This window comes from Beta vulgaris, chromosome 6, assembly GCF_026745355.1.
Source record: "Beta vulgaris subsp. vulgaris cultivar EL10 chromosome 6, EL10.2, whole genome shotgun sequence".
Lineage (NCBI taxonomy): Eukaryota > Viridiplantae > Streptophyta > Magnoliopsida > Caryophyllales > Amaranthaceae > Beta > Beta vulgaris.
Window position 1 is genome coordinate 24,738,736 of NC_079207.1, and position 26,169 is coordinate 24,764,904.

The following is a 26,169-nucleotide window of genomic DNA, read 5'->3' on the forward strand; positions in this document are numbered from 1 at the left end:
TGACTTTTCTTTTTGTATTGCCTTTTTATAATTTTTTTTACTTTTTAAATTAATTAGGTAGTTTTCTTTTCTATTTTTACTTTTTTAATTTTTTAATGAAAGTCAGTAGTTATTCTTTTTTTTTCTATTTTTGGTGTCCTATCGGTTTTGACATATAGAATAGAGATTCTCTACATAATTAATGATAAAATTAATGAGTTTTTCCTATATTCACAAAACCTTAACGTCCTTAACAAAGGAAAAGCGTGTTGTGCAGTGAGCCAAGCCCTAATTAGCTAATTCTTTTTACTTATTTTAGTTTTGACGCCATCCGAAGGGGTTGAAAAGGTAGGCTGCAATAGTATTGTGCTGATCACGATTTTAGATTAATGTAAGTGGCGTGTGACAACTGACAATACAGTATAATAGCGCAGGCAAGGAATGAACAAGTCTCTTTCAAAAAAAAAAAAAAAAAAAAAAGGAATGAACAAGTCCATTATCACTGAAACTTCTAATAATAATATAGATTAAGAAAGTGGAAAACATCGAAGAAATTTGCAGAATAAATATAAGCGAACAGAGGAGTTGGGATGAACCCTGTGACCAACTATTATAGACTACCAAGGTCCGAGGGGAGAAGATGTACACGACGAGACCGTTATCTCTTTACAAGAACACCCCGGAAGCCATATCTATACCTCCAGATGGTCCAAATTCTGGTTTCTTAGTGCTACATGATGATGAATCTAGACCAACTATTTGTTTCGGTTTATTGCCTAAATACTTAAACGGATATATTCCAATAAAAGATCTGCCTTTCCCTCAAAACAAGCGCCTCTCCATTTCATACTCAACGGGTAACAGCACGAGTCATGATGAGGTCTACTTGATTCCTATAATCAATCGGCCACTCTCAGCAAACCGATACTATGCAATCAAAGCAGATGGGACGCAAAGAGGGTAAGCACATATTTAAACACGTTGTTTTTCTACCTGTTTCATTTTGATTTTCAACTTTATTTGCAGATACAACTAGTAAGGTTGAAATGTTTAATTTCTAGTTTATATGCACACGTCGTCCTATCGTGGATTTAGTTGAATCCGCAAAAATCTGGAAAAAAAAGTGAAGAATCGGCCAAAATACTCTGAAATAAAGGCGTATAACATATTCGAACCTGTGACCTATCGTCCACAGCACCTCAATCTTAACCACTAGGCCAAGACATCCTTGGTACCCAGATTGACTTTTTGGTTGGGAATTCGTGCATCATTTTGTAAGGTGGTGGGGAATTCGTGCATCACTTAATCGGCGAAAAATACTCTGAAATAACATGTTATAAAAAGTTTGATATTCAAAATAAAAAATTGACAAAAATAATCTCAACTATGACAGTGCCTTCCTAAAATAATAATCTATAATTGGATTATTTTGAGCGAAATGGTGATAGTTCTGATTATTATAGAAAGTACATATTAAGACAAAACTAATAATATATCACTAGGTGCTCTTTTCGTTTTGAGTTGATGTTTTATTTTAACTTGCACATTTGTCAATGTATAATTTTGGCCGTTTATCTCTAAATATCTATAGTAGAAGATTAATATTATGAAAAATACTCCCTCTATTATTTGGAGATGTCCCTTTAAATCTTTTTTGGTGTACTTTTTACCCTTTAGCATTAAATAAGGGTAAGTTAATCCCTCATACTCAACTCCGAACTTCAGTCCGTGCCACATCAACTTTCCACTAATCTTGAATTTTATAGATTCATTCCAATTTTATACTTTATTCTTCACTCTCTTCAAACTCACTCCGCAAAAAGAAGAAGACACATGACAATTTTTTATTGGTCAAAAAATATATCATTTGCATGGCAAGAATTTCGAGAGTAATCTTGAATATCAAAATCCAACTCAGGATTATGTCCAAGACTTTACTCAAATATAGCTGAGTCTTGTTGAGTCTTGCCATAAGACTCCTCTTAAGAATCCACTTAAAATTCCCAAACTCCCAATATTTTCACCCATACGTGGGAGAACCTTACATTTTTAGGGGGAAATAATCTTTAATTGCTAGAGAAAATACAAAACATAATAAAAAAATTTATTATTTTTTGATGAGCCTATTGGAAATGATTCATTCCTTAACCTCCAAAATATAATACACAAGAGTTTATATACATAAGTCAAGAGATCCTATAAAATAGGAAACTAACACAACATACTATACAAAGATATTATACAGTAGATTACTCTAGAAGGGAGAACGCTGAGACTGGAGCGAAAATCCTCAAAGAGAGGTCGGGGAAGACCTTTCTTGAAAATGTCGGCATATTGGTAGCGCGAAGGAACATGGAGCACGCGAACTATCCCTTTCGCAACCTTTTCACGAACAAAGTGTATGTCCATCTCAACATGTTTAGTGCGCTGATGTTGGACCGGATTACCAGAAAGATAAACCGCACTAACATTATCACAGTAAACCAAGGTAGATTTGCGCAGGGGACAATGCAGTTCCAATAGAAGATTGCGGATCCAACATGTTTCGGCCACAACATTAGCTACCCCTCGATACTCTGATTCGGCACTGGAGCGAGAGAGAGTAGCTTGTCGTTTAGACGAGCAAGAAAGCAGATTGTCACCAAGGAAGACACATTAGCCGGATGTGGAGCGACGAGTGTCGGGGCAACCACCCCAGCCAGCATCAGTGTAGGAGACAAGTCTAGTGGAGGTAGAGGCATAGTGATGTAGACCCAAATCAAGAGTGCCCTGAACATAACGAATAATGCGTTTGAGGGCATGATAATGAGGCTCCCGGGGATCATGCATAAAGAGACAAATATGTTGTACTGCATAGGAGAGGTCAGGCCTCGTGAAAGTGAGGTACTGGAGAGCACCTGCTAGACTCCGATAAAGGGAGGGATCAGCTACTGGAGGGCCAGATGAGGCGCTGAGTTTGGCCTGAGTATCAACAGGAGTAGCTGAGGGTTTGCAGGAGGACATGTTAGCACGTGCAAGAATCTCCTCGGCATATTTGCGTTGAGAGAGAAAGAAACCACTTGCAAATTTGGTGACAAATCCCAAGAAAATAGCTGAACTGTCCCAGATCAGTCATAGCAAATTCGGTATTGAGACGAGACATGATATCAGCACGAAGTGTGGCTGATGAGGCAGTGAGAATAATATCATCCACATATAGAAGTAAATAAGCTAGCTCAGAACCGTTATGATATATGAACAGAGAATGATCAGACTGACTGTGATGAAAACCAATCGAGGAAAGATAGGTGGCAAACCGCTGATACCAAGCCCGGGGGGCTTGTTTGAGGCCATAGAGATACTTTCGGAGCCGACAAACATAATGAGGATGAGTAGCGTTCCGGAAGCTAGGCGGTTGATGAATATAAACAGTCTCCTGCAGATGACCATGGAGGAAGGCATTTTTAACATCTAATTGATGAGTGGACCATGATTTATTGAGAGCCAGAGATAGGACGGTGCAAATGGTGGCTGGTTTGACCACAGGACTGAAAGTTTCTTCACAATCAATGCCAACCTGTTGAGACCTGCCATTAGCAACAAGACGGGCTTTGTGCCGCTCAAGAGAACCATCAGATCGAAATTTATGCCTAAATAACCACATACACCGAACAATATTCACATTAGAAGGGCGAGGGACAAGTTCCCACGTCTCATTTTTAATTAAAGCATTATATTCATCAGTCATGGCCACTTTCCAGTTTGGATCACGGATAGCAAGAATAGGAGAGGTGGGAAGGGGAGAGGGAGAGGAGGCAATGGCCGAAAAATTTAGAATTTGTCTTGGTTTAAATATACCATTACTAGCCCGTGTGCGATGGATGGGCGCGGGCGGAGGAGGAGTTGGGCCAGGCTGTGAGGCCGTGAGGGGAGGAGAAGGGGGGGAGGTGGAGTGGACTGGGCCGAGGAGGATGGGGAATGGGTTGTAGGGGAAAGAGGGGAACGAGATGTAGGAGGGGGAGAGGAGTGAGGACTGGTGGGCTGAGCAAAAGGGTGACTGGGCCGAGAGTGGGATTGCGATGGAGGAGAAGTAGAGGGACGCGGGTCAGAGGGGGAAGGGGGCTGATTTGTGGATTGAGGTGAGGGAGTGGGCTGGGGAGTAGAGGAGGGAGGAGAGTTGGGTGAGGTAATGTAGGAGAGGGGGGGTAGGCGCGCGGACAGTGGGCTCGGGGGACGTGGGTTGGGCTGAGGGAAGGGGAAGGAGTTGGGTAGGAGGATGGGGCTGGGCAGATTGACAATCTAGAAATGTGTAAGTATGAGGTTGAGGGGTATGAAGGGCAGCAAAGGGGAAAACCGCCTCATTAAAAGTAACATGGCGCGAGATGATTATTTTATTGGAGCTAAGGTCAAGGCATTTGTACCCACGATGATTGGAGGGGAAGCCAAGAAAGATGCATGGAAGAGATCGAGCTTGTAATATGTTGATAGTAGAGGAAGGTAGGTGAGGGTAACATAGGCACCCAAAGGTGCGAATATGAGTGTAGGAGGGGAGGCGGTGATATAAAATTTGTGTGGGAGATTAGAAAGAGAGAAGTTTTGTAGGGAGAATGTTATAAAGGTAGGTGGCCATTTGAAGAGCATGGGGCCAAAAGGAAGGTGGAACGGAAGCATGAAGAAGAAGCGTACGGGCGATGTTATTGATAGAGCGAATTTTGCGTTCCGCTTTACCAATTTGAGAGGAGGTATAGGGACAAGAGAAGCGAAAATACATGCCATGTTGCGCACATTGTTTTTGGAAAGAAGAATTATCAAATTCTCTACCATTGTCACATTGAAAGCTTTTTGTGTGGCGTTCGAATTGAGTTTGAACAAACTGTCGAAAAGTAATGAAAGTAGAGAGGACTTGAGATTTGTTAGTAAGGGGAAAAGTCCATAGAAAATTGGTGAAATCATCCAAAAACAATACATAATAGCGATGACCAGAGGAACTCAAAGTAGGGGAGGTCCAAAGATCACTATGAACAATATCAAAAGGCGCAACAGTATTATTAGTAGAAGCATAAAAAGGCAATTTAATATGTTTTCCGAGTTGACATCCATGACAAAAAGAAAGATCACTAGAAGTAAATGATATCAAATTATTAGACTTAAGGGAATTAAAGACTGGAGCGCCAGGGTGACCAAGACGGTTGTGCCAAGTAGTGGTGGAGAGGGCGGCAATAGCAGGAGATGAGTGGTGAGTGGTAAATGATATGGGGTAAAGATCACCAGAGCTATCACATCGCATAAGAATAGTCCCCGTCTGAAGGTCCTTCACATGAAAACCAAAGGGGTCAAATTCAACAGAAACATTGTTATCAGTAGTGAATTTTCGAACATAAATGAGATTTTTAATGATTTGGCGAGCATGTAAAACATGTTTGAGGGAAAGGGGAGGTGTAGACTCGGAAAGAGAAGTGCTACCATGACCATGAACAGGATTGGGCCTGCGCATAGGCGTACGCAGGTCATGGGCCAAGAATTCCGGGTGTAGCAGTGGGCCGAGGAGCAGCCTGAGTGCTCTGTTGCACACGGTACGGACAAGGAGCAGAGGCCCAAGAGGTAGGTGGCCCATACATATAAGGAGAGTAAGGCCATGGACCGTATGAATAAGGAGGAGGTGGGTACCTAGGCTACTGAGGATAGGCATGTTGCTGGTAGAAGGTGCAACTACGACCGCCCGGAGAGGCGTTAGGGGGGTTGCGGTGGTGCGTCGAGGTACAGTGAGACTGGCTGCCATCGTCTGGTGGTCCGACGGTGTCGGAGGAGGCAACGAGGGCACTAGATGGGGGCCCCAACTGCTGAGCCTTGCGGGTTTCTTCAAGGGTGAGCATAGACCGTGCCTTATAAAATGGAGGTAAGGGGTCACTTTGTTGGATAATGGACGCGACATTGTCATAGGCATCCGTAAGGCCGGAGACTAGTTGAAGGATTAGTCGTTGGTTAGAAACCGGCGACCCGACGCCGGCGAGTTGATTAGAGATCATTTTGTGTTTTTCACAGTAAGCCGAGACATTCGGAAAATTTTCAAGATGAGTGTGAGAAAATTGATTCTCGAGATAGACGGCACGAGAATGCTTGTTATCTTGAAAAATGTCACGTAAACGTTCGACGCTTGTTGAGTCGTGGAACTGGGATCTAGAATAGTGAGCATAAGGTCTTCGGTGATAGTGCCGTACATCCATTGAAGGACGACGACGTCGAGCCGAGCCCATAATTCTTTGTCCTTGATTTCCGGTGGGTTTTCCGGCGGAATGATATGATCAAGAACTTGGTTGGCATGAGCAGTGATCTTGAATAATTCTGCCCAAGAAGAATAATGAACATTTTCGAGATCAAGAGTGAGAGGAAGGTGATGTTTGATATTGAGAGAGAGGGCCGGGGGGTACGAGGTTTTCTACTCGGCAGTCATGGAGGGCAGAGAGGTTGGGACGGCTATGGGGAAGAAGAAAAATAATATCTTTGACCTAGGCTCTGATTACCATATTGGAAATGATTCATTCCTTAACCTCCAAAATACAATACACAAGAGTTTATATACATAAGTCAAGAGATCCTATAAAATAGGAAACTAACACAACATACTATACAAAGATATTATACAGTAGACCACTCTAGAATATTCACATATTCTATCAGGGCCAAGTCTCCAAATAAGGAAAGTTAAAACAATATAGCAAGTAAGAAAAAAACAATCATTTAAGGAAAATGTATCAAGTAAAAGAAAGCGAAGAGAGTATACGTCAAGACAAATCCAATAACATCTTGTATAATAATATTGAGTTTCATATATCTATAGAAAATTATGGTCAAAATAGAATATGTTAATAGTTACGAATATTGATTTTTATAAGGTAAAAATTTGTCAAGTTTGTTCATAGAAAGATACTCCCTCTGTATTCTCTTGTTCTTCCTATTCTCTTGTTCTTCCTATTCTTAAAACGATGGATTTTACATGATTCAAAAGTCTAGTGAGTCTAGGACTTAGGGATTTGTCCTAAGCCTATTAGGGTTAGCATAATTAAGCTAGTACATATACCTTTTATGTAGTTCATGTTTTACATATATGAAATTAGATAGATTTTGTTTATTTGGTCGAATACTTTGTGTGTTCATCAAATTTCTGAAAGTTGGTGATTAAATTCTTTATGCTTTCAAACCTTTAGTTTAGTTCCTTGGTGATTAAATTCTTTATTGGAAATCTAGACTAAGTTCTATTTATCCTTATTCGAACCATCTCCATACAAGTCGTGCCATCTTCCATAGTTCGAGTGATTCTTGATTGTTTGTGGTTATCTTAGCACGAATTCCGCACAAGTGTTTGATCCCCTAGATCAAATAATCACTAGTGAGACTTGGTTTAGTGATTACTATACAATAGAATAATAGGTGAATTGATTTCTCAAGTCATTCTATTATATTAGCACACATAACACTAGCATATAGAAGATACATAGATCATATTATGTTCTGATTTCATTATTGATGCATATTGTCGAACACTTTGTGTGCGTTATTAAGGTGTGCTTTATTTCTTACACGACGTTGAATGATAAATTTTTCCCCAAATTGATGAGGTATATCGGTTGGATGTAGACATACAATGAACTCAACCAATAATGCAGTCCATTATTCAAATGATTGCACACAATTTGAGGTACTAAATATATATCAACAATCATGGCACAAATAAAGAACTTATCTTTCCATTGTATATCAACAATAATGGCCCTCTATTGGTTAAGGTTTGATCTTTGCACAAGAAGCCTTTAAAGCTATCGTAAGTTGAGAAGGTGGTCCAAGTAACAACAAAACATATCAGAGCCATGTTTTTCTCCTTCTAGGATATAAAGATATTACAGTAGCTTGACCTTGAGTCAATTTCGTCTTGTTTGTGTGGTAGATGAAAGACTCCACCTTTGTCAATATTTCCCAAGGATTTCTATCCAAGTCTTAATTGTAGCGCCAATTGCTGACTCAGAATTTTGATAAAAGAATGAAAACAATAACTGATATACATATTTGTCGGGCGTGCCGCTTAAAACTGATACATATTGATTAAGATAACAAGAGCATTCAAAGAAAGAAGCAAGAACAAAGAAAGAGAACATAAACGTTTGTTACAAACCGGTTCAATTAGATTGAACAACCACCAACTTTCACAATCCAAATACCACCAATCTAAGATCAAGTTATAACAATAAGCTTCTAACTTGCATCCACTTTGAGTTTCAATCATTAATTCAACGATTAAGTGATAGAATTAAGCAAAGATTTGAGAATGGTCTAAACTGACCGGAAATATAATAAGCACACAGCTTAGTGTTTTGAGCATAAAAGCTTCAATTTTCATTCAAATGACTTAATTCCAAAAGGAATGCAAAGCTAATACATATATCTACCTTGTGTCCAAATTTCGGCTGATTTGGACTTCTTTAGCTATGCCAACTAAGCTAATAAAAAACATGAAACAGAAATTACAATCTTTCCAGCACACTTCCTACAAACTAGCTTAGCCACCCTATTGGAAGTACAAAACAGAAAAACTACCAATGGAAAACTAAAGTAAACATATTAAACTATAAATCCTCAAAAGCTTGAACCATTTGCAGCTCAAATGATTGCTGCCCAAAAGCTTCAAAAAGAAGCTATTCTGGACGCTGGGAGCTGGGCAGAAGCATGCCTTCACATGAAGTCTTCTTCTCTTATTGGATGTAGCTTCCCTTGGCCATGTGAACTTCATATGGGCTTCTCCTCTTCCCTAAGTCTTCAATTTAGTAGGAGGTGGCACCAAAATGCAGCAAAAACAACTCCTAAAGTTGGCTTAAAGAACCGAATTACATAACCTTAATCTAGCTTAACTCTTAAAGCATGATTAACATAACTTAAGCATGTACTTAGGCTACTAATCACTTACTAAACTTGATTACCAATACATAATGATGTTTAAGGTGTCATTAAGTATTAACTAATCTTGCTTAAGTAGAGATTAACATAGGATTAGCCTAATCAAGGTGCTTAAGTAAGGTTTTAGAATAAACCGAGCTAGTTAGGCTAAGAAATTGAACCTCTTTCACCATGTTCTTCTTTTGATCATGTAGAAGAAGACCTTGATTGTTTAAGCTAGATGCTCCTGCATCATTCTCCTCAGGTTCGAAAAGGTCTTCTTGTAACTCAAAATCTTCTGCAAGATATGGAGCTAAATCACCAACATTGGATGTAGCTGAGGTGTTTCCCATTTCATCTGGCAACTCTATCTTGTATGCATTGTTGTTGATCTTTTCAAGCACTTTGAAAGGTCCATCACTTCGTGGCATTAGCTTGTTTTTCTTCCTTGTAGGAAATCTTTTCTTCCTTAGATGTAACCACACTAGATGTTCCTGTTCACTTTGACTATACACAAGAATATCACCAAAATAAACAACAACAAAGATACCAATGAAGAGCCTGAGTACCTCGTGCATAAGTCTCATGAAAGTACTAGGAGCATTTGTCAAACCACATGGAAGATCAATAGGAAAGACATCACCAAACTCCTTCACTAAAGGCTTAACCATTTCGTGCACTCCATCAAAATTCTCATCATTTTCATCCATAACCTTCCCCTTTTCTACAGCTTTGTCAAGTTGTGGTTTAGAAAGGATTATAGGTTTTTTTGTTTTGTGTTTTAGGTGGTGTTGTTTTTGGTTTTAAAGTATTCGGCCATGGACTAGGACTAAGCACAATTTTTTCTTATTATGCATGAAAGTGTATGTATTAGTCCTACCATTATGTAAGGCTTCTTTATCAGATTGCCAAGTGAATGCAATCCATAGGTAATACATCACATAAAACTTCATCTTATAAGAATCACCAAAAGAAAAGCTAATTAAAGCTTGTTTTGTTACCTCCACACAATTGCCATCATTAAGCCAATGAAGCTTATATGGTTTTAGATGTGAGAAAGTAGCATGATTGAGCTTGTCCACCATAGAAGATGAGGCAACATTAGTGCAGCTTCCTCCATCAATGATCATCGAACATATCTTCCCTCCAATCAAGCATTTGGTTTGAAAGATTTGATCCCTTTGAGATGGAACCAATTCAGCTTCTTTGGCATGAAGAACTCTTCTTAAAACAAGGCTTAAATGATCTCCTTGAGTCACCTCTCCAACCTCCAAAGCATCATCACTTTCGGCCTCCTCTTCATGCTCCTCTTCTTGGTTTTCTTCATGTTCAAGTGATTCTTCAATGTTTTTAATGTCAATTAAAGTCATTACTCTTTTATTAGGACATTGAGCTTGATAATGACCATAACCATGACACTTAAAGCACTTCACATCAGATTTTTTTGAGGTTTCATCCACTACTTTCTTCCCTTTATCAACTCTTTCAAACCATCACTTTAGGAGTGTAAGGAGATGTGTATGGTGTGTTAACATTAGAAACTCCCTGAGGATAGGTAGTTCCCTTCACAAAAGGTTTCTTCTTCTTCTCCTTAATGTGTTTTTCAACTTTAAGAGCTAACTTAAAGAGTTCATCTAAGGTAGAATAAGGATGTAACTCCACCTTCTCCTAATGTCTTTTTCTAAGCCTCCTAGAAATCTAGACATTGTTTGCTTCTCTCTCTCTTGTACATCCAATTTCATTAACAACTTTTCAAACTCATGGATGTAATGTTCTACCCTTTATGGTCTTGAGTTAATTCGGCCAATTGTTATACAAATCAAGGGTGTAAGTAGATGGTAAAAACTTCTCCCTCATTTTCTTTTTAAGCTTACTCCAACTCTTGATTTAGGCTTTTGTTTCTACTCCTAGTAGTACAACATTCTCCCACCAAAGGGATGCATACCCCTTTAGCTTAGCTACAGCAACTTGAAAGATTTAACATCATCATACTCCTTAAGTTCAAAGATCCTATCACACCTTGAAACCCACTCCAAATAAGCATCTGGATTAAGGTTTCCATCAAACTCAGGAACTTCTAACTTAATGTCTCTAAAATCATCTTTCTTTTGTGGTTTTCTCCTAGTTCTTGAAGATTCAGAAAGAACCTCCTCACTACTATCATAAGCTACACCTTCATCCTCCACATTTTCTCTCCTTAAAGGTCCTCTAAACCCTTCTCTAACAACAGTCATCAAATTAGCCATTTGTTCACTTAAAGTGGCTATTTGATTCTCCACTCCTACCAACCTTGCTTCACTCAAGTTCATGCCCCTTCTAAACTGATTTTCTTCACCTCCACTCATGATTGATTCAACCTCAATGAAAGTTAGGCTAGAAAGAAGAAAAGAAGTGTGTTTGGGCTTAGAATAGGTTCGGTTTTGGGGGGGATTGTGTTTGGGTTTTGTTTGTGTGTTTAATGTGTTTAAGGGATGAATTAGAATGCTCTTAATCAACCTACAGCTCTGATACCAAATGATACATATTGATTAAGATAACAAGAGCATTCAAAGAAAGAAACAAGAACAAAGAAAGAGAACATAAACGTTTGTTACAAACCGGTTCAATTAGATTGAACAACCACCAACTTTCACAACCAAATACCACCAATCTAAGATCAAGTTATAACAATAAGCTTCTAACTTGCATCCACTTTGAGTTTCAATCACTAATTCAACGATTAAGTGATAGAATTAAGCAAAGATTTGAGAATGGTCTAAACTGACCGGAAATACAATAAGCACACAGCTTAGTGTTTTGAGCATAAAAGCTTCAATTTTCATTCAAATGACTTAATTCCAAAAGGAATGCAAAGCTAACATATTATTACCTTGTGTCCAAATTTCGGCTGATTTGGACTTCTAGCTATGCCAACTAAGCTAATAAAAACATGAAACAAAATTACAATCTTTCCAGCACACTTCTACAAACTAGCTTAGCCACTATTGGAAGTACAAAACAGAAAAACTACCAATGGAAAACTAAAGTAAACATATTAAACTATAACTCCTCAAAAGCTTGAACCATTTGCAGCTCAAATGATTGCTGCCCAAAAGCTTCAAAAGAAGCTATCTGGACGCTGGAGCTGGGCAGAAGCATGCCTTCAATGAAGTCTTCTTCTCTTATTGGATGTAGCTTCCCTTGGCCATGTGAACTTCATATGGGCTTCTCCTCTTCCCTAAGTCTTCAATTCAGTAGGAGGTGGCACCAAAATGCAGCAAAAACAACTCCTAAAGTTGGCTTAAAGAACCGAATTACATAACCTTAATCTAGCTTAACTCTTAAAGCATGATTAACATAACTTAAGCATGTACTTAGGCTACTAATCACTTACTAAACTTGATTACCAATACATAATGATGTTTAAGGTGTCATTAAGTTTTAACTAATCTTGCTTAAGTAGAGATTAACATAGGATTAGCCTAATCAAGGTGCTTAAGTAAGGTTTTAGAATAAACCGAGCTAGTTAGGCTAAGGAATTGAACCTCTTTCACCATGTTCTTCTTTTGATCATGTAGAAGAAGACCTTGATTGTTTAAGCTAGATGCTCCTGCATCAAAAACAACTCGATATTTTCAGCAATATATAGATGATGATAGATCGTTTTATGATTTTTTTTTTCAATTTTGCCAAGTAGCTAATTTTAAGTGGTAAATTCTATAATTAATTACTAGTGTGAACTCGGTGAAGCCATAAATCTGCAACAAATGAATATGTAATCAATATATTAATTGCCCCACGATCTCCATTACTACCACTCCTAGGGGTTCCAGAGCAATAATTAAATATTATTGCCCCTCCTTCTAGCACCAGTCGTTTCGATATTGAACAAGAGGGTACTGAATTTTGAGGAATGTGCAAAGCAATGTATGAGTGTAGGAGAGGCTTTAGTATGGTGGTTGGTAATGGGAAAAATACGAGAATTTCTGGAGGATAAATAGGTTGAAGGAGAGCCTTTGAGACTGAAGAAAGGTGTCTCGATCTCGAGCATGGACATAAATAATGTACAAGATCTGATGAATAATGGAGGGAGTGGTTGGAACTGTGCGTTAGTGTGGAATATTTCCAAGAGGGAATCGGCGCACAAGATTCTCAGCATGTATATCCCGCAAGTGCAAAAGGGAGAAGATGAAATTGTCTGGAATAGGTATGGGAGGGGAACAATCAATGTCAAAGATGCATACACATTGCTAATGGAAAGTCAAAGAGGGCAAAGTAGGGCTTTGAGCAACGGGGAAAGTTGGAACAGGCTTTGGGCCATGCTCGTAAGACCCAAATGGAAAGTCTTTATTTGGACGCTGTTTAATAAAGCGCAGGCATTAAACCCTAATTTGGAGAAAGGAGGGATTGCAACACCAAGGAGGTGCTATTTTCGTCATTAGGGAACTGAAAGTGAGGAACATTTGTTCAAGGATTGTCATATTGTCTCGAGAGTTTGGATGGGTTCATGGTTAGGGCACGCGCTAGTACAAAATCATTGATTTGCGAAGACCACCATTTGCGTCAGACATCAGTCCGACGTCACAGCTCTCGACGCAAATGACAGAGACATGATCTACGTCGAATAACGAACGACGCAGATTTAGTGCTATTTGCGTCGCACCCACAGCTACGTACGACGTAAATACCCCACACCATTGCGTCGGCGCCTGCATTTAAAAGGAGAAAGAAAATCAAAACCTTAGAATCCATTAAAATCAACATTAGGAGAGTGAGAGGAGAGATAAATCAACGTTAGGAGAGTGAGAGGAGAGAAAAATCACCATTTCTATGAGTTGGGAGTAGCGGCCGAATGAGGAAGAAGAGGAGAGATAGAAAGTGTGTGCGCGATGCGGAGAAGAATGAGAGGTTCTGTTTTGAGACAACTTGAATATTAAAAGGAGAAGGTGAGAAAAGTGCATCGGATGGGCCAAGTAAGTCCGACGCATAGAGTTGTTCTTTTTTAAATTTGGACCGAGCATGTGCGTCGAGTGGGCCAAGTAAGTCCGACGCAAATTGTAGTATACAACAATTTGCATCGCATATTACATATCTTCGACGCAAATCGCACCCATTTGTTTTCCTGTTTGCGTCGAATGCACCATAAATTCGACGCACATGACAATGATTTGCATCGGACCCCCTTAGTGTCCAACGCAAATGACGCACCCATTGAGGCAATTCAAGAGACGCAAATTAACGTTTTTCTACTAGTAGGAATTCAGACGCAGGGTTCCAGTTACATCCTCCTAAAGGAGTGGGTAATTAACTTTATTAACAAATTCTGGCACGAGGATGGCAAAGAGAGTGAACGTGGACTATGGTTTGTATGCGACACTTTGGGCAATTTGGGTTCACTGTAACAATATTGTGTTCCGCAATATAAAATCAAATCCTTATGAGATTATGCGTATGGGAGAAGAGCTGGTTGTAAAAGAGAGAGAGAGATTGAAAGGTTTAAGGAGGAGCAGGATGCAAAGCTCCTCGAATGAAGCTGCGACTATTGATAAAAGAAAATTTAAGTATGGTAGCTGTGAGGAGAGAGTTTGTGAAATTTTGGTTGATTGAACATGGAAGAAGATGAAATGGAAGAATGGGTCAAGAGTAGGTATTGGATGGATCGCAAGGATTGGCACGGTGTAATCTTCAAGGGAAATTGCACGGTCAAAGCAAACTATGCGTCACAGTGTGAAGGGTTAGCTGTTTTAAGGGCGTTGAAGGAAGCTTTAAGTAGGGGTGAGCACAACCGGGTACCCAGTAGAATTTCAGAGACCCGGATCCAGTGGGTATTAAAAATCTGGAATTGAAATTGAAATTGGTCAAATCGGGTCCTAAATTTTTGGACCCAGACCCGGACCCGGTGAGTACCAGGTCCAGAACTGGGTACCCAGTTGTAAGTTTAACAACATACTAAGATGGGCCAATTAAGCTATAAAATTTTTAAAAAAATTAAATGGGCTTAAAGGCTTACTAAGTACTAACTTTTTACTTAACAACTATTATCCTATTACAGATTCTATATGAGTACATGAAAGAAAACCAATTCTAAGTATCGGGTACCCGGACCTAGACCCGCTCCAACCGGGTACCCAGAGCTGGAACCGGTCAAACTGGGTACCTACCAGGTACTGGGTCCGAAAAAATTCTACCTAGAATTGGAACCAGATGCAACTGGGTCCAATTTTTTGGACCCAGACCCGGACCCAGTTGGACCGGGACTGGGTCCGGCCCGGCGGGTCTATACCGGGTCCAAGACTGGGTCTGGGTACCCGGAATTTCTGCTCACCCCTAACTTTAAGTAGATCGAAGAGAAATAAGTGTCAGGATTTTTACAGACTCGGAAGTCTTAGTTCAACCGCTGATTTAGAAGTCTTTTCCTTGTCATCTTGTTAGTATATGTCGTGATATTTACGAGTCATGTAAGAAATTTAGATATTGTGAAATTGTTAAGGTGGATAGGCAAGTAGTTAGGGGTAGTCATGATCTAGCTATTAAAGCTAGATAAGGTGTGCTTATATGATGTTGTCTTTCTTCTTGTTTGTACTTGTTGCCAAAAAAAGAGAGTAACTAAAACATACATGAAGGAGGTATGTTTTCAGAAAGAATAAAATAATATATTGCATCAGTTTTTCACATGTTTATTTGGTAACAGGAAAGCATATGCAAGTTCAAAAGCAGAAGACGAGGGTGTCAGTTGTTGCGTCTTCCCATACATACCAGATGTAAAACCAAGAGCCTTTGATCCTAAGGACAAATATCAGCAATTTGAGTTCTATGAGGCATCTGTAACTCAAGGATGCCTTACCAGGAATATGATGTTAGCTAAATCCATAGAATTCGATGGTCACCCTCCCCTTTTCTTGCGTAGAAAAGGATGGCATATTTGCGGCAGGCCTCTGAAATACCCCACCCTGGAAGAAGCTGGAGGTCTTGACTCTTCGCTTCGAGCTCAACTTCCAGACTTTGATTTCCCATCATCTAAAGAATGTTCGAATTCTGTCATTGTTGGTAAGTGGTATTGCCCTTTTATGTTCATCAAAGAAGGGAGGGAGAAAGATCAAGTCAAATATTCAGTATTCTACGAGATGACACTTGAGCAACGATGGTTGCGCATCTTTGCTGCTGATCAGAGGAACTACACTAATCAGGGAAAGATAGTCAAAGTCGATGTGGTGGTTCCAACTGAAATCGTCAAAATTGTTGGTCAAGAAGCAGTGCGAGAAGAGAGAAATGATGATAATGTGGTAATGTGGTTCAATAGAAGGGGGACAGGTGTGGGTTTGAGCTCACTGATTATAGAAAGAATGGTGTGGGAAGAAGAAAGAGTTGGATGGGTTAAAGAGAACGACAAGCGGGTAAGGGTGGTTAAAAATGATGAGTATGTAGGTATTGGAGACTGGACAAGTTATGGTTGTTATTTGCTTGTCGAAACTTTTGTTTTGAAAAGGAATGATGGGAGCGTCCTACTGACATATGATTTTAGGCACACTCATCATATACGAAGTAAATGGGAGTGATATCCATGATTTACCGACCATGATATTATATACTTTGGAAAACCATACAACGATAGGAAGTGGAACCATTGTAATAATATTTCATCTTCCTTTTTTCTTTCCAGCTGAATATTTCTTCTTGTTGCTCCAAAACTTATTCTGTTGTACAATAGCTAAAGTAAAGATTACTATGTGATTGTGTGAGGGCAAAGGTTCAAAGGATTGGTACGAGGAAGAAAAAAAAAAAAGGTGAAGAGTACTGAGATTACTTTGTATATAACGTTTGATAAAATAAAAAAAAGTTTGATATCTCATATTAAGCCGATGATATATTTTGCATGAAGGAGCATTTTGTCTCTGGAAATAAGTAAGTTGTATGTATTCCAGATTTCCAGTTTGAAATTTCAGCTACTGTAATATAATCTATTTAGTTAAATGAACTCACGTACTCAAGGATAAAAAAAAAGCGCATAAGTAGCTAACTATAGTCAATTCAGTTTAATAGTTCAGTTATTGTTAAATCTAAATAGTTCAGTTTATATCAATTCAGTTTACCACAGTTAAATATATTATCAATTCAGTTAACAAATATTTCAGTTCAGTTTAATTCAGTTATTTTTCTTTTCAGTTTCAGTTTAGTTCAGTTGCATTTTAAATAGTTTTTACCCGGACAGTTAAACCAACCAACAGTTGAATATTTGAATCCATAACAGTTGAAACACGTTGTAGTTATTTCAGTTTCGTTTCAGTTTATGTCAGTTATTAACAAAAACCACATAATTTTGACAATAATCGAATCGGTTTAGGTAGAAGTTAGTCACATTCATGTATTTGTTCAGGAAAAATAGAACTTCATATCAGGTTTTTGCCAAAAAAAAGTCGGGTTCGGTTAAAATTAACGTGTCAAATAAGTGTAGTGCAACACTTGCCTCAAAAGAAACCAGTTGTACTTCCCAAAAACGTGTATGAAAGTGACATTGATATATGTGTACTCACTGATATAGTCGACAATTTGGAATAAGAGAATTTTAGATACGTAGATATTCAAACTTTTAGTTGTATGCAAATCACATCATGTTTGGTTAAACGTCTCATATCAGTATAAATTCTTATAAACTTTCTCGACAAACGACCTAGATGTTTCTTAAAAAGTCGATTAGATCAATGTCTTACTGTAACAACAATATTAGATCAATGGATTAATATAATTATACTAGTCATTAAGCTCTATGCATTTGAAAACTGAAAACATATAATCGACATAAAATAAGTTAATATTCAATTTGATCAAGGTATCTATGTGAACTAAAAAGTTAAATCAAGATAGCAATACTCCATTTAAAATAATCATTAACAAGTTATATTCAATTTGCAACTCATATAACTGAGCCAAATTGAAACAAATTGATATTAAATTAGATGAATGTATCAACATAAGTCGACAAAGTAATTGAAACTCAAAAGATTTACTTGAATTGAAATATGTTGTTACTAAAATTAGTGTATCAATGTAAGTTGATAAACTAAGTCAAGATAATAACATCTAATTTTGAACTGAAACTTACAAGTTGATATTGGATTATGTTGATGTATCAATTTAAATCGATAAGATAATTCAAGTTGACATAAGTTCGTTTTAAGATAATTGTCATTAAGTTGTATTCATTTCAAAACTCAGCATCCAATTAAATTAGAATGAGTTGTTATTGGATAAGATCAATGAATGTATCAATCTAAGTTAATTAATTAAGTTAATTGTCTAACAATACTCTAATTACAGGTTTAGTCTTTAAGTTCAATTTATTCCCAAACTCAAACCATCTAAGTGAATTGAAATAAGTAGTTAATAGCGGAGTAATTATTACCATCGTATTAAATCTTATTGATTATTAGTAAGATCTTGATATGAAGCGAAAATTGTATATGTAGCATAACGTATACAAGTTCACTGAAGTGAATACAATCAAATTATTATATAGCTGCATAATTATTAGATAAGATTAATGTATCGATGTAAGTCGATAAGAAGAATCCAAAACAGTAGTTTATTTTCTCTATGTGGATTTCATTTCAAAATAATAAACATCTAATTGAACTGAAACAATTCCTTCTTTAGATAAGATAAATGTATCAATGTAAGTAAATTGTAATTCACATAAGATTAGTGTATCAATGTTAGTAATAATAAGCTTATTCGAGATAACAATAGTCCATTTAAGGCAATCATCATTAAGTTATAGCCATTTCAAAACTTTACATTACTATTTATATTTTAATATGTAATCCAATTTGGACCTTAAATAGTACTCCACTAGATACTAAAGTCCCACATTGGTTAAGAAAACAAGCACCAATCTTATTTTGTTTATAAATAGCTACTACTCCTTACCTCAACTTAGAGTTTGATTCTATACCTCTTTGGTTGGAAAACAAACTTTCTACTCTATTTTCTCACAAAAGGAATGAAGTATATTTTAAAATATTTAATTATTTGATAATTAAACAATTTAATAATTTATTATTTAAATGCACTTAGTGTCTTGTTGTTACAAGGATGAAAATTTGTTAAATAAACATGAAGTCCCATATTGAAATTTTAGTGAACTTAAGAGGGAAACCAAGTTATAAAATAATGTGTAGGGTGAGTTTTTCTCTTAAACAAAACATACACTCCCACATTGAAATTTTAGCAATGCTAAGAGGAAAACCAAGTTACAAAAACATATGTAAGATGACTTAAACAAAACATGGAGTCCCACTTTGAAAACTTAGCAAAGTTAAGAGGGAAACCAAGTTATAAAAGCATGGGTAGGATGAGTTTTTTTTTCTTGAACAAACCATGGAGTCCCATATTGAAAATTAGCAATGCCTAATGGAGAAACCAAGTTATAAAAGCAGAACGGTTGGGCATGTTGCCTAAGACCAACTTTTTCAAACTAAATTTTGAGCCAAGTCTCGAGCCGAGTTTGGACTTTGTCCCATCGAGCTCAAACCAATCCCAAATATTGGAGGCTCGTCGAGCTTCGAGCTCGAGCCGAGCTTATGACTTCCACTAGTTTCGAGTCGAGCCGAGCACGAGCATGTTAGGTCTTAGTTCGGCTCGTTAACACCCCTAACCTCTACTAGTCTACGCACTACGGGTAGCTTTGGGGTGATATTATTCTCAGATTCTAAAAGTCCCACATCGAAGCTAGAATAAGTATTAGAAGAAATCAATCCGAAAAAGATGGGTGTACATTGATGGTTAAATTTGTGGATGTTGAGCTTGAGCCTAGTTAATCTAATGGGCCGGACTCTTGGGCATCTACAACCTTGACTCAATTAATTAATTGAGTTCGACAAGGCTTAGTTGGGCTTTAGAATTTTTATAGATTGGTTTATCTAAGTTCATCCCATCTTTATTTTATTAATTTTAATTTTAAGTTTCGAGCCGAGCTTGGGTGAGGTTCTCTCGAGTTGGAGCCGAGCCCAAATTTACGAGCTTAGCGAGCTTTGAGCTCGAGCCGAGCTCGTCCTTGACAATCTTCGACTCGAGCCGAGCTTGGACATGTTTATTCTTGGCTCGGCCTGTTAATACTCCTAGTTGTGCCTTAGGTGCTAAGATAGTTATTATTGTTGAGTCATGTAGTGTTTTGATGATTGTCAACCAATAATGATTCTCTAACTAACATGTGTGTTTGAGATGTGCATATTACATTAACATGAAATAAGTCATCGAAGGTTGAATATAACACATCTTGAAGGCCTTCCAACAAGTGAAGTTTCAAACAGAGTTCCTAGAAGAAACACAAACAGAGCGGTTCCAAGGTACATCCTAAGAGGAACATTGAATATGAAGTTCTGGAGCAGTTCTTGATTGGAAGCAGCAATATAATGTTTCAGAGTTGAAATAAGAAGTTCCCGAGCAATAACTATGAGTGCGAAGTTCCTTAAAGGAACTAGCACACCGAAGTTCCAAAGGTGGAGCTATCAACATGCGGTTCTTGAGTTGGAGTAACATGAACATGAATGGAGAAATTAAGAGTTTATTTTCTAGGATTCATGTAAGTATGTGAAAACGTGAAAGGTAATGGAACAAGGTCTAAAGGAGAGTAAGGAAGTCGTAAGGTCAAATGAACTCGTGGAACTTAGAGTCAAAAGTATTTAAGAGTCAATAAATCTGATGCATATTATTATCTTAATCTATAAGAATTTAGTTAGATTTTGTTTCTTAATAAATCTCTATTTGGTTAAATATTTATAAATAATGTGCATTAGTTGTTTTACTATTTGTTTTAGTTTTGAAATAAAAGATAAGTTTTAGTTTTAAATAAAAGATAAGTTTTAAATAAAATTGGTTTAATAAAATCGGTTTCTTTAGGAATCTGATTTTAATTAATTTAATTTTATCTTTTCAGTTTTTGGAAAATAAAAGGCTAGATTTATAATACATATAATGAGTGTTATTAAAGAAATTGTTTGTTTGTTCCTCACTAAGGAAAAGACGTGCTAGTCTATTAATCTAAGTTAAAGGAACAAACTAGCAGTTAAAGAAACTACGCGTGTAAATATTATGCAACACTTAAAAGGACGTTGTTGACTTTTAAAGGCTATATTTTAGAAAAATTATTTTATGTGGTTCAAATATGATATTAAAGAAAAGATCTTTTATGTAAAAGAGTTCATCTTCATTCCAAAATAAAATCATTTTCGAATTTACAAGCAAATCCTTTAAATATATTATTTGATAAAAGGATTTAATTTTGGTGTCATTAATTAAAATAGTTTTTAATTATAAACCAAATTTAAAATACAATTGCATAAGTAAACGCTAGATTTTAAGAAGTAGTAACATTTCCATCTTCCACGTTCAACTGAGATCATGGGTAACAAAAGGAACGTGTTCCTCTAGTTGAGGAACATCTTGGGAAAATTATTTAACCACTAACACATAGTTATCTCAATTCATTCTAAATGACTGCTATAAATATAGAATTTCAATTAAGTTTCAAATGGTCTGACTGGTGTGTCTTTCCATAGTGTCTGACTTATATCATTTCACAAGGGTTTACTTAAGGAATAATGTTACAAAAGAATTATAATTTCTATTCCTTGTTTGAGTTAATTCCTGTGAGTTCCAAGTTCATACAAGTGCCATGCTCCTTTACAGTTATTCTGTTTCTATATACTAGAGTTACACCAAATTACACTAGTAGAATAAATGTTTATTACCGCGGTCACTAAATGGCCTATTGCGGCGGTTTTGACCGCGCAGCAATTAAGGGGGCAACAATAGGTAAATAATATATTGTCGCGGTTATTAACCGCAACAATATTTCAACATATTGCTGCGGTTTCTAAAGCGAACCGCAGCAATATTATTATTTTATATCAGAAAAATCCAGTATATTGCTGCGATTTCTTACCAAAACCGCACCAATATTATTGTTTTATATAAGAAAAATCCAATATATTGCTGCGGTTTCTAGCCAAAACCGCAACAATATGTCCTGGTAAAGGTAATTTTTTTTTTTGCATTTGCATTTGCCAAAGAAATTTTAAATATTAAAACAAACAACTAACCCATTTACTATCTATTAAATTCGCAAACAAACTGACGTGAATCTCATTAATATATAAGATGAGAAATCTAATTACATCAATATTACAAAAGAATAAAATAAAAAATTAACGAAAAATAAGAACACAATAAATAGATCTAAAAAACGAAACAAAAAACAGCAACAAACATATTAAAAAAACGAAAAAAAATCTATCTAAAACGAAAAAAAGAACAAAACAACAACCAGAAAACGATTCCATCAACCAAAAAACGATCCACAGGGAACGCTCGCCACCATGGCTTGTCTCACCGTCGCTGGAATCTTGTCAGCACCGATAACTTTTCACTGTCGCCATAATGAAATGTCCTGATTTCTTAGTTTCCTTTTTCTTTTTCTAATTTTTAAAACATGAGATCTAAAAGTGAAATTTGCTCAACCTCTAAAAACACGAACGAGTGTTGGTTTTTTATTTTTGGAATGAATCTTAAAACGACGACGTTGCGGTGCTTTGTTGTGCGAAGAAAGGTAGGCATTGAGGCGTTGATGGTGGTTTCATTTTTTGTCGGTGTGGTGGAGAGAGTTGGTGGTGGTTGTGAGGCCGAAGGAGTCGCACTTGAATTGAGGTGTTGATGGTGGTCGGAATCTCTCCGTTGACTAAAGTCGTGATGCAACTCCTCGAGGTTTCGAAATGGAGTTCGATAATGGAGGTGAGAGGGGAGAGGATGAGAGAAGAGAGAGAGAGGATGAGAGAGGAGATAGGAGAGAGAAGATGAGAGACGGCTGAGAGTTAGAGGAAAGAGAAATAGTGAGATCTGAATGGGAAAGAGGCGCACAAGATAGAAAAGGAAGAAAAACAAACCCTAATTGATACGCCTTATATGCTTTTAAAAAAATATTTTTTAATAATATTGCTGCGGTTTTTGTTAAAAACGCAGCAATATTAAAATATTATTTTATTATATTGCTACGGTTTTCGTCAAGAACCGCAGCAATGTATTTGGTTAAATAGTCAACTTTTTTCAAAAAAAATCACTAGTACAAAAAGGTCGATTTGCGTCGGACCCTGGACACCTATTTGCAACGTACTTGGGTCCGACGGCACAGGTCTCGACGCAAATGACCCATAACTGATCTGCGTCGTATGCGGAAACGACGCAGATGGTTGAGCTATTTGCGTCGCACCTTGTATACGGTGCGACGCAAATGGGTCTCACTCTCCCCAGCCAACATAGAGTTTATGAAGGTAATGTGCGTCGCACATCTCCTAGGGTGCGATGCAGATGACTGATTTGCGTCGCACCTTGGGATACGTGCGACGCAAATTGAAATTTTTTAAAAAAAAAAAAAAAAAATTTTTTGAGAGGGAAAAGAAAATTAATTTTAAGAACGGACTGTTGCAAACGCCATTGAAATAAGCTCAGTTAGTTTGAACACAAAAAATCTGCTCTAACACAAAAAAATTTACAATTACAACTTGAATTACATAGATCCAAAAACATTAAAAAAACCGAAGGCTAATACAATCTAAAATTAAAAGCTCATCCAATACAACTTACGAGATTTTTTTTTTTTAAAAAAAACCTCAAATCTGAATCTAATACTTGCGTTCTTCAATCTGAATCTGAATTTAATAATCTCAATGTTCTTCAATCTTCAACCAACTACAGTCGCCGTTCATCTTCGCCCTTAAAAAAAAATTAAATTAAAAATAATGAAAGGCCAAACAAATCAGATCTAAAATTAAAAAAAACGAAAGGCCAAACAAATCAGATCTAAAATTTACAAAAACGAAAGCCAAACAAATCAGATCTAAAATTTAAAAAATGAACCTGTAAGTAGACAAGATCTTTCACAAAATTTACAGAGAAACTAAATTCCCCAGTAAAAATTTGAAGAAGAAACTCATGTAAGATCTTTAAGACAGTAGAAAAAATGAGTGAAATCAAAGAAAAAGAAGCAGAAATTACATTTATAAGGAGTGAGAAATGAAATGCATGCAACTGTTAATCAATAATAGAATTATAGATAATTCCAAGCTAAAAAACGTAATGTTGTTGAGAACATTCACAATCAAAAATATTCTTAGAAATGAAGATAAAAAAAAGTGCAGAACTTTACCAGAAATACAAATGGAAAAAGGAGCTTTAATATTGTCAGCGATATGATATCCTTTATACTGGAGGAAAAGAAGAAGAGATAAGAGAGAATTTGAAGCAATATGGTGGTTGGGTCTTCAGTCTTCTTCCCTCTTATACTTTGATGCTTCACAATTTCTGTATTAAGACCCCATGACCCCGTAGCAGAGAGAATTTGGAAGGAACGAACATTGAGCAGGAGAGAATAAAGTGAGAGTGAGAGAGGAGAATTTGAGAGTGAGAGTGAGAGTGAGAGTGAGAAGCGGCGCGGTGAGAGTGAGAGATTTAGGTTAGAGATGTTAAGGGGCGCGGTTAGGATAGGTGGGCCGCAGATCTGCATCGGACCTCATGGCCCATCCGACGCACATTGGGCTTTTGCAACGCACTAAAGTACTATGCGACGCATATAGCGGAATTTTCCTTTTTCAAGGACAACATGATTTGCGTCGTATGTGCCAGGTGGTCCGACGTACATAAAGCTTTTGCAACGCACCTATGGTACGTGCGACGCATATAGCTTGTACTGGTGCTCATTTACCCATGATGTGCGTCGCACTCTTCTTTGCGTGCGACGCAAATTACCCTTTTGCGTCATTTCCGTTTCAGTGCGACGCAAATATCGTTATTTTATATTTTACCTTTTCTTTTTACGTGATATATTGTTGCGTATGGGTAAAACCGCAGCAATAAGCAAATATTCTACTAGTGTTATCAAGCGTTTGTATTTGAGTTTGGGGTTACTCTTGTAATGGGAACTTTGTAAAGGATTTGAGTGAATTCTTGTATCAAATTCGATTTAGGAACATGAGTAAGTTCTTGTTGTTTATGCGTAGACTTGGGGTGAAGTCTATCCAGGGGTGAAGGGTTTGACTAAACCTGTTGTAAAGAGTTTGTGGAACTCTCCTTGAGAGACTTAGAGTTAAGTCTAAGAGTCAAAGACCCGAGTGAAACTTTTGAGGAGTTGGAGTTCTGAGTGGAACTTGTGCATGTAATAGGTTGTAACAGAGGAGGTTCCCTATTATAGTGAAGAGTTTAAATCCCGAGGAGGTCGTGGTTTTGCTTCTTGTATTGAGACAAGAAGTTTCCACGTAAAAATCTCTCTTGCACTTTGAGTTCATTATTGCTATGTTTTAAATTCCGCATTATTTGGCCAATAAGTTCCACACTACAATTCATCCCCCCTGGTAGTTCCTTCCGAGTTAAGAATTGGTATCAGAGTCGGAACTCGGTGATTAGCAGGTAATTAACCTTGTTGAGTTTATTTCCTGCAGGAAGAAGGAACTTGTACAAGAAAAGAAACTCCACCCTAAGTCATTGAAAGGAACAAGTGGAGGTTGACTTTTCATTATCAATTAAAAGTCACTCAAGAATTATTAACGACCTATTTATGTAAGTATCTCTTCCCTGAGGTATTTTTAATACGCATACATTATATTGGAACTTGTTCCTTACATTATTTTTAGAAAATTATTCTGTATAGCTTTGATGTTTTTTTAAAATTTTGGACAACTTTAAAATTGTTTTAGGAAGACAAAATTAAGATTTCCAAATTGTTTTTAAATATCAAAGAATCGGTATACTAGAAACGGGTCAAGGAACAAGTCATATTGGAACAATGCATATCGTCACTCTTGGAACTTGGTCTTCCTACAAAAGGGAACTTTATTCTTTAGGCAATGTAATATATGACTATTTCATTTATTGGCCACAAAATTGTTTTTCCATGCATATTGATTTTATTGAATTTTATTATATGGATGCATGTTGATTTTTACTAAGTAGAGATAGTTATATAGATTTATTTTGGTTGAAATAGATAAGTTATTTTACAAGTTTATATATATTATCTTGTCTTTATATATTGTGCAGGTTATAAATGTTTATTTAGTAGATTTGATAATTTGAGGTAACTAAATTTTCAAAAGCATAAAAATTAGTTCCATGGATCAAGGAACTTAAGCTTTGATTTGGTGGAATCAACAGTGTTCCAAGAATGAGTAAATTGTACAAGAATAATTTATAATTGGAACGAGTTTCTAATTCTTTTGATATCCATCTCGATTCAAAGGAACAAAGCAGAAGTTCCTTTTCACA

The 26,169-nt window shown here is 37.0% G+C and overlaps 1 protein-coding gene and 1 long non-coding RNA gene across 2 annotated transcripts; one reads left to right on the top strand and one right to left on the bottom strand.

Annotated features, from left to right (window-relative positions):
- Positions 1-619: 619 nt before the first annotated feature.
- LOC125498802 (uncharacterized) lies at positions 620-16,730 on the top strand. Its single transcript, XM_057395705.1, has 2 exons — positions 620-939; positions 15,554-16,730. The coding sequence occupies exons 1-2, from the start codon at positions 620-622 to the stop codon at positions 16,416-16,418; spliced, it is 1,185 nt and encodes a 394-aa protein (XP_057251688.1). The 3' UTR covers positions 16,419-16,730.
- A 6,652-nt stretch (positions 16,731-23,382) lies between these two features.
- On the bottom strand, positions 23,383-24,496 carry LOC125498402 (uncharacterized). Its single transcript, XR_007275389.2, has 2 exons — positions 24,059-24,496; positions 23,383-23,625 (listed from the first exon to the last, which is right to left on the bottom strand). It is a non-coding gene; the product is annotated as an uncharacterized LOC125498402 (long non-coding RNA).
- Between the last annotated feature and the right edge of the window lie 1,673 nt (positions 24,497-26,169).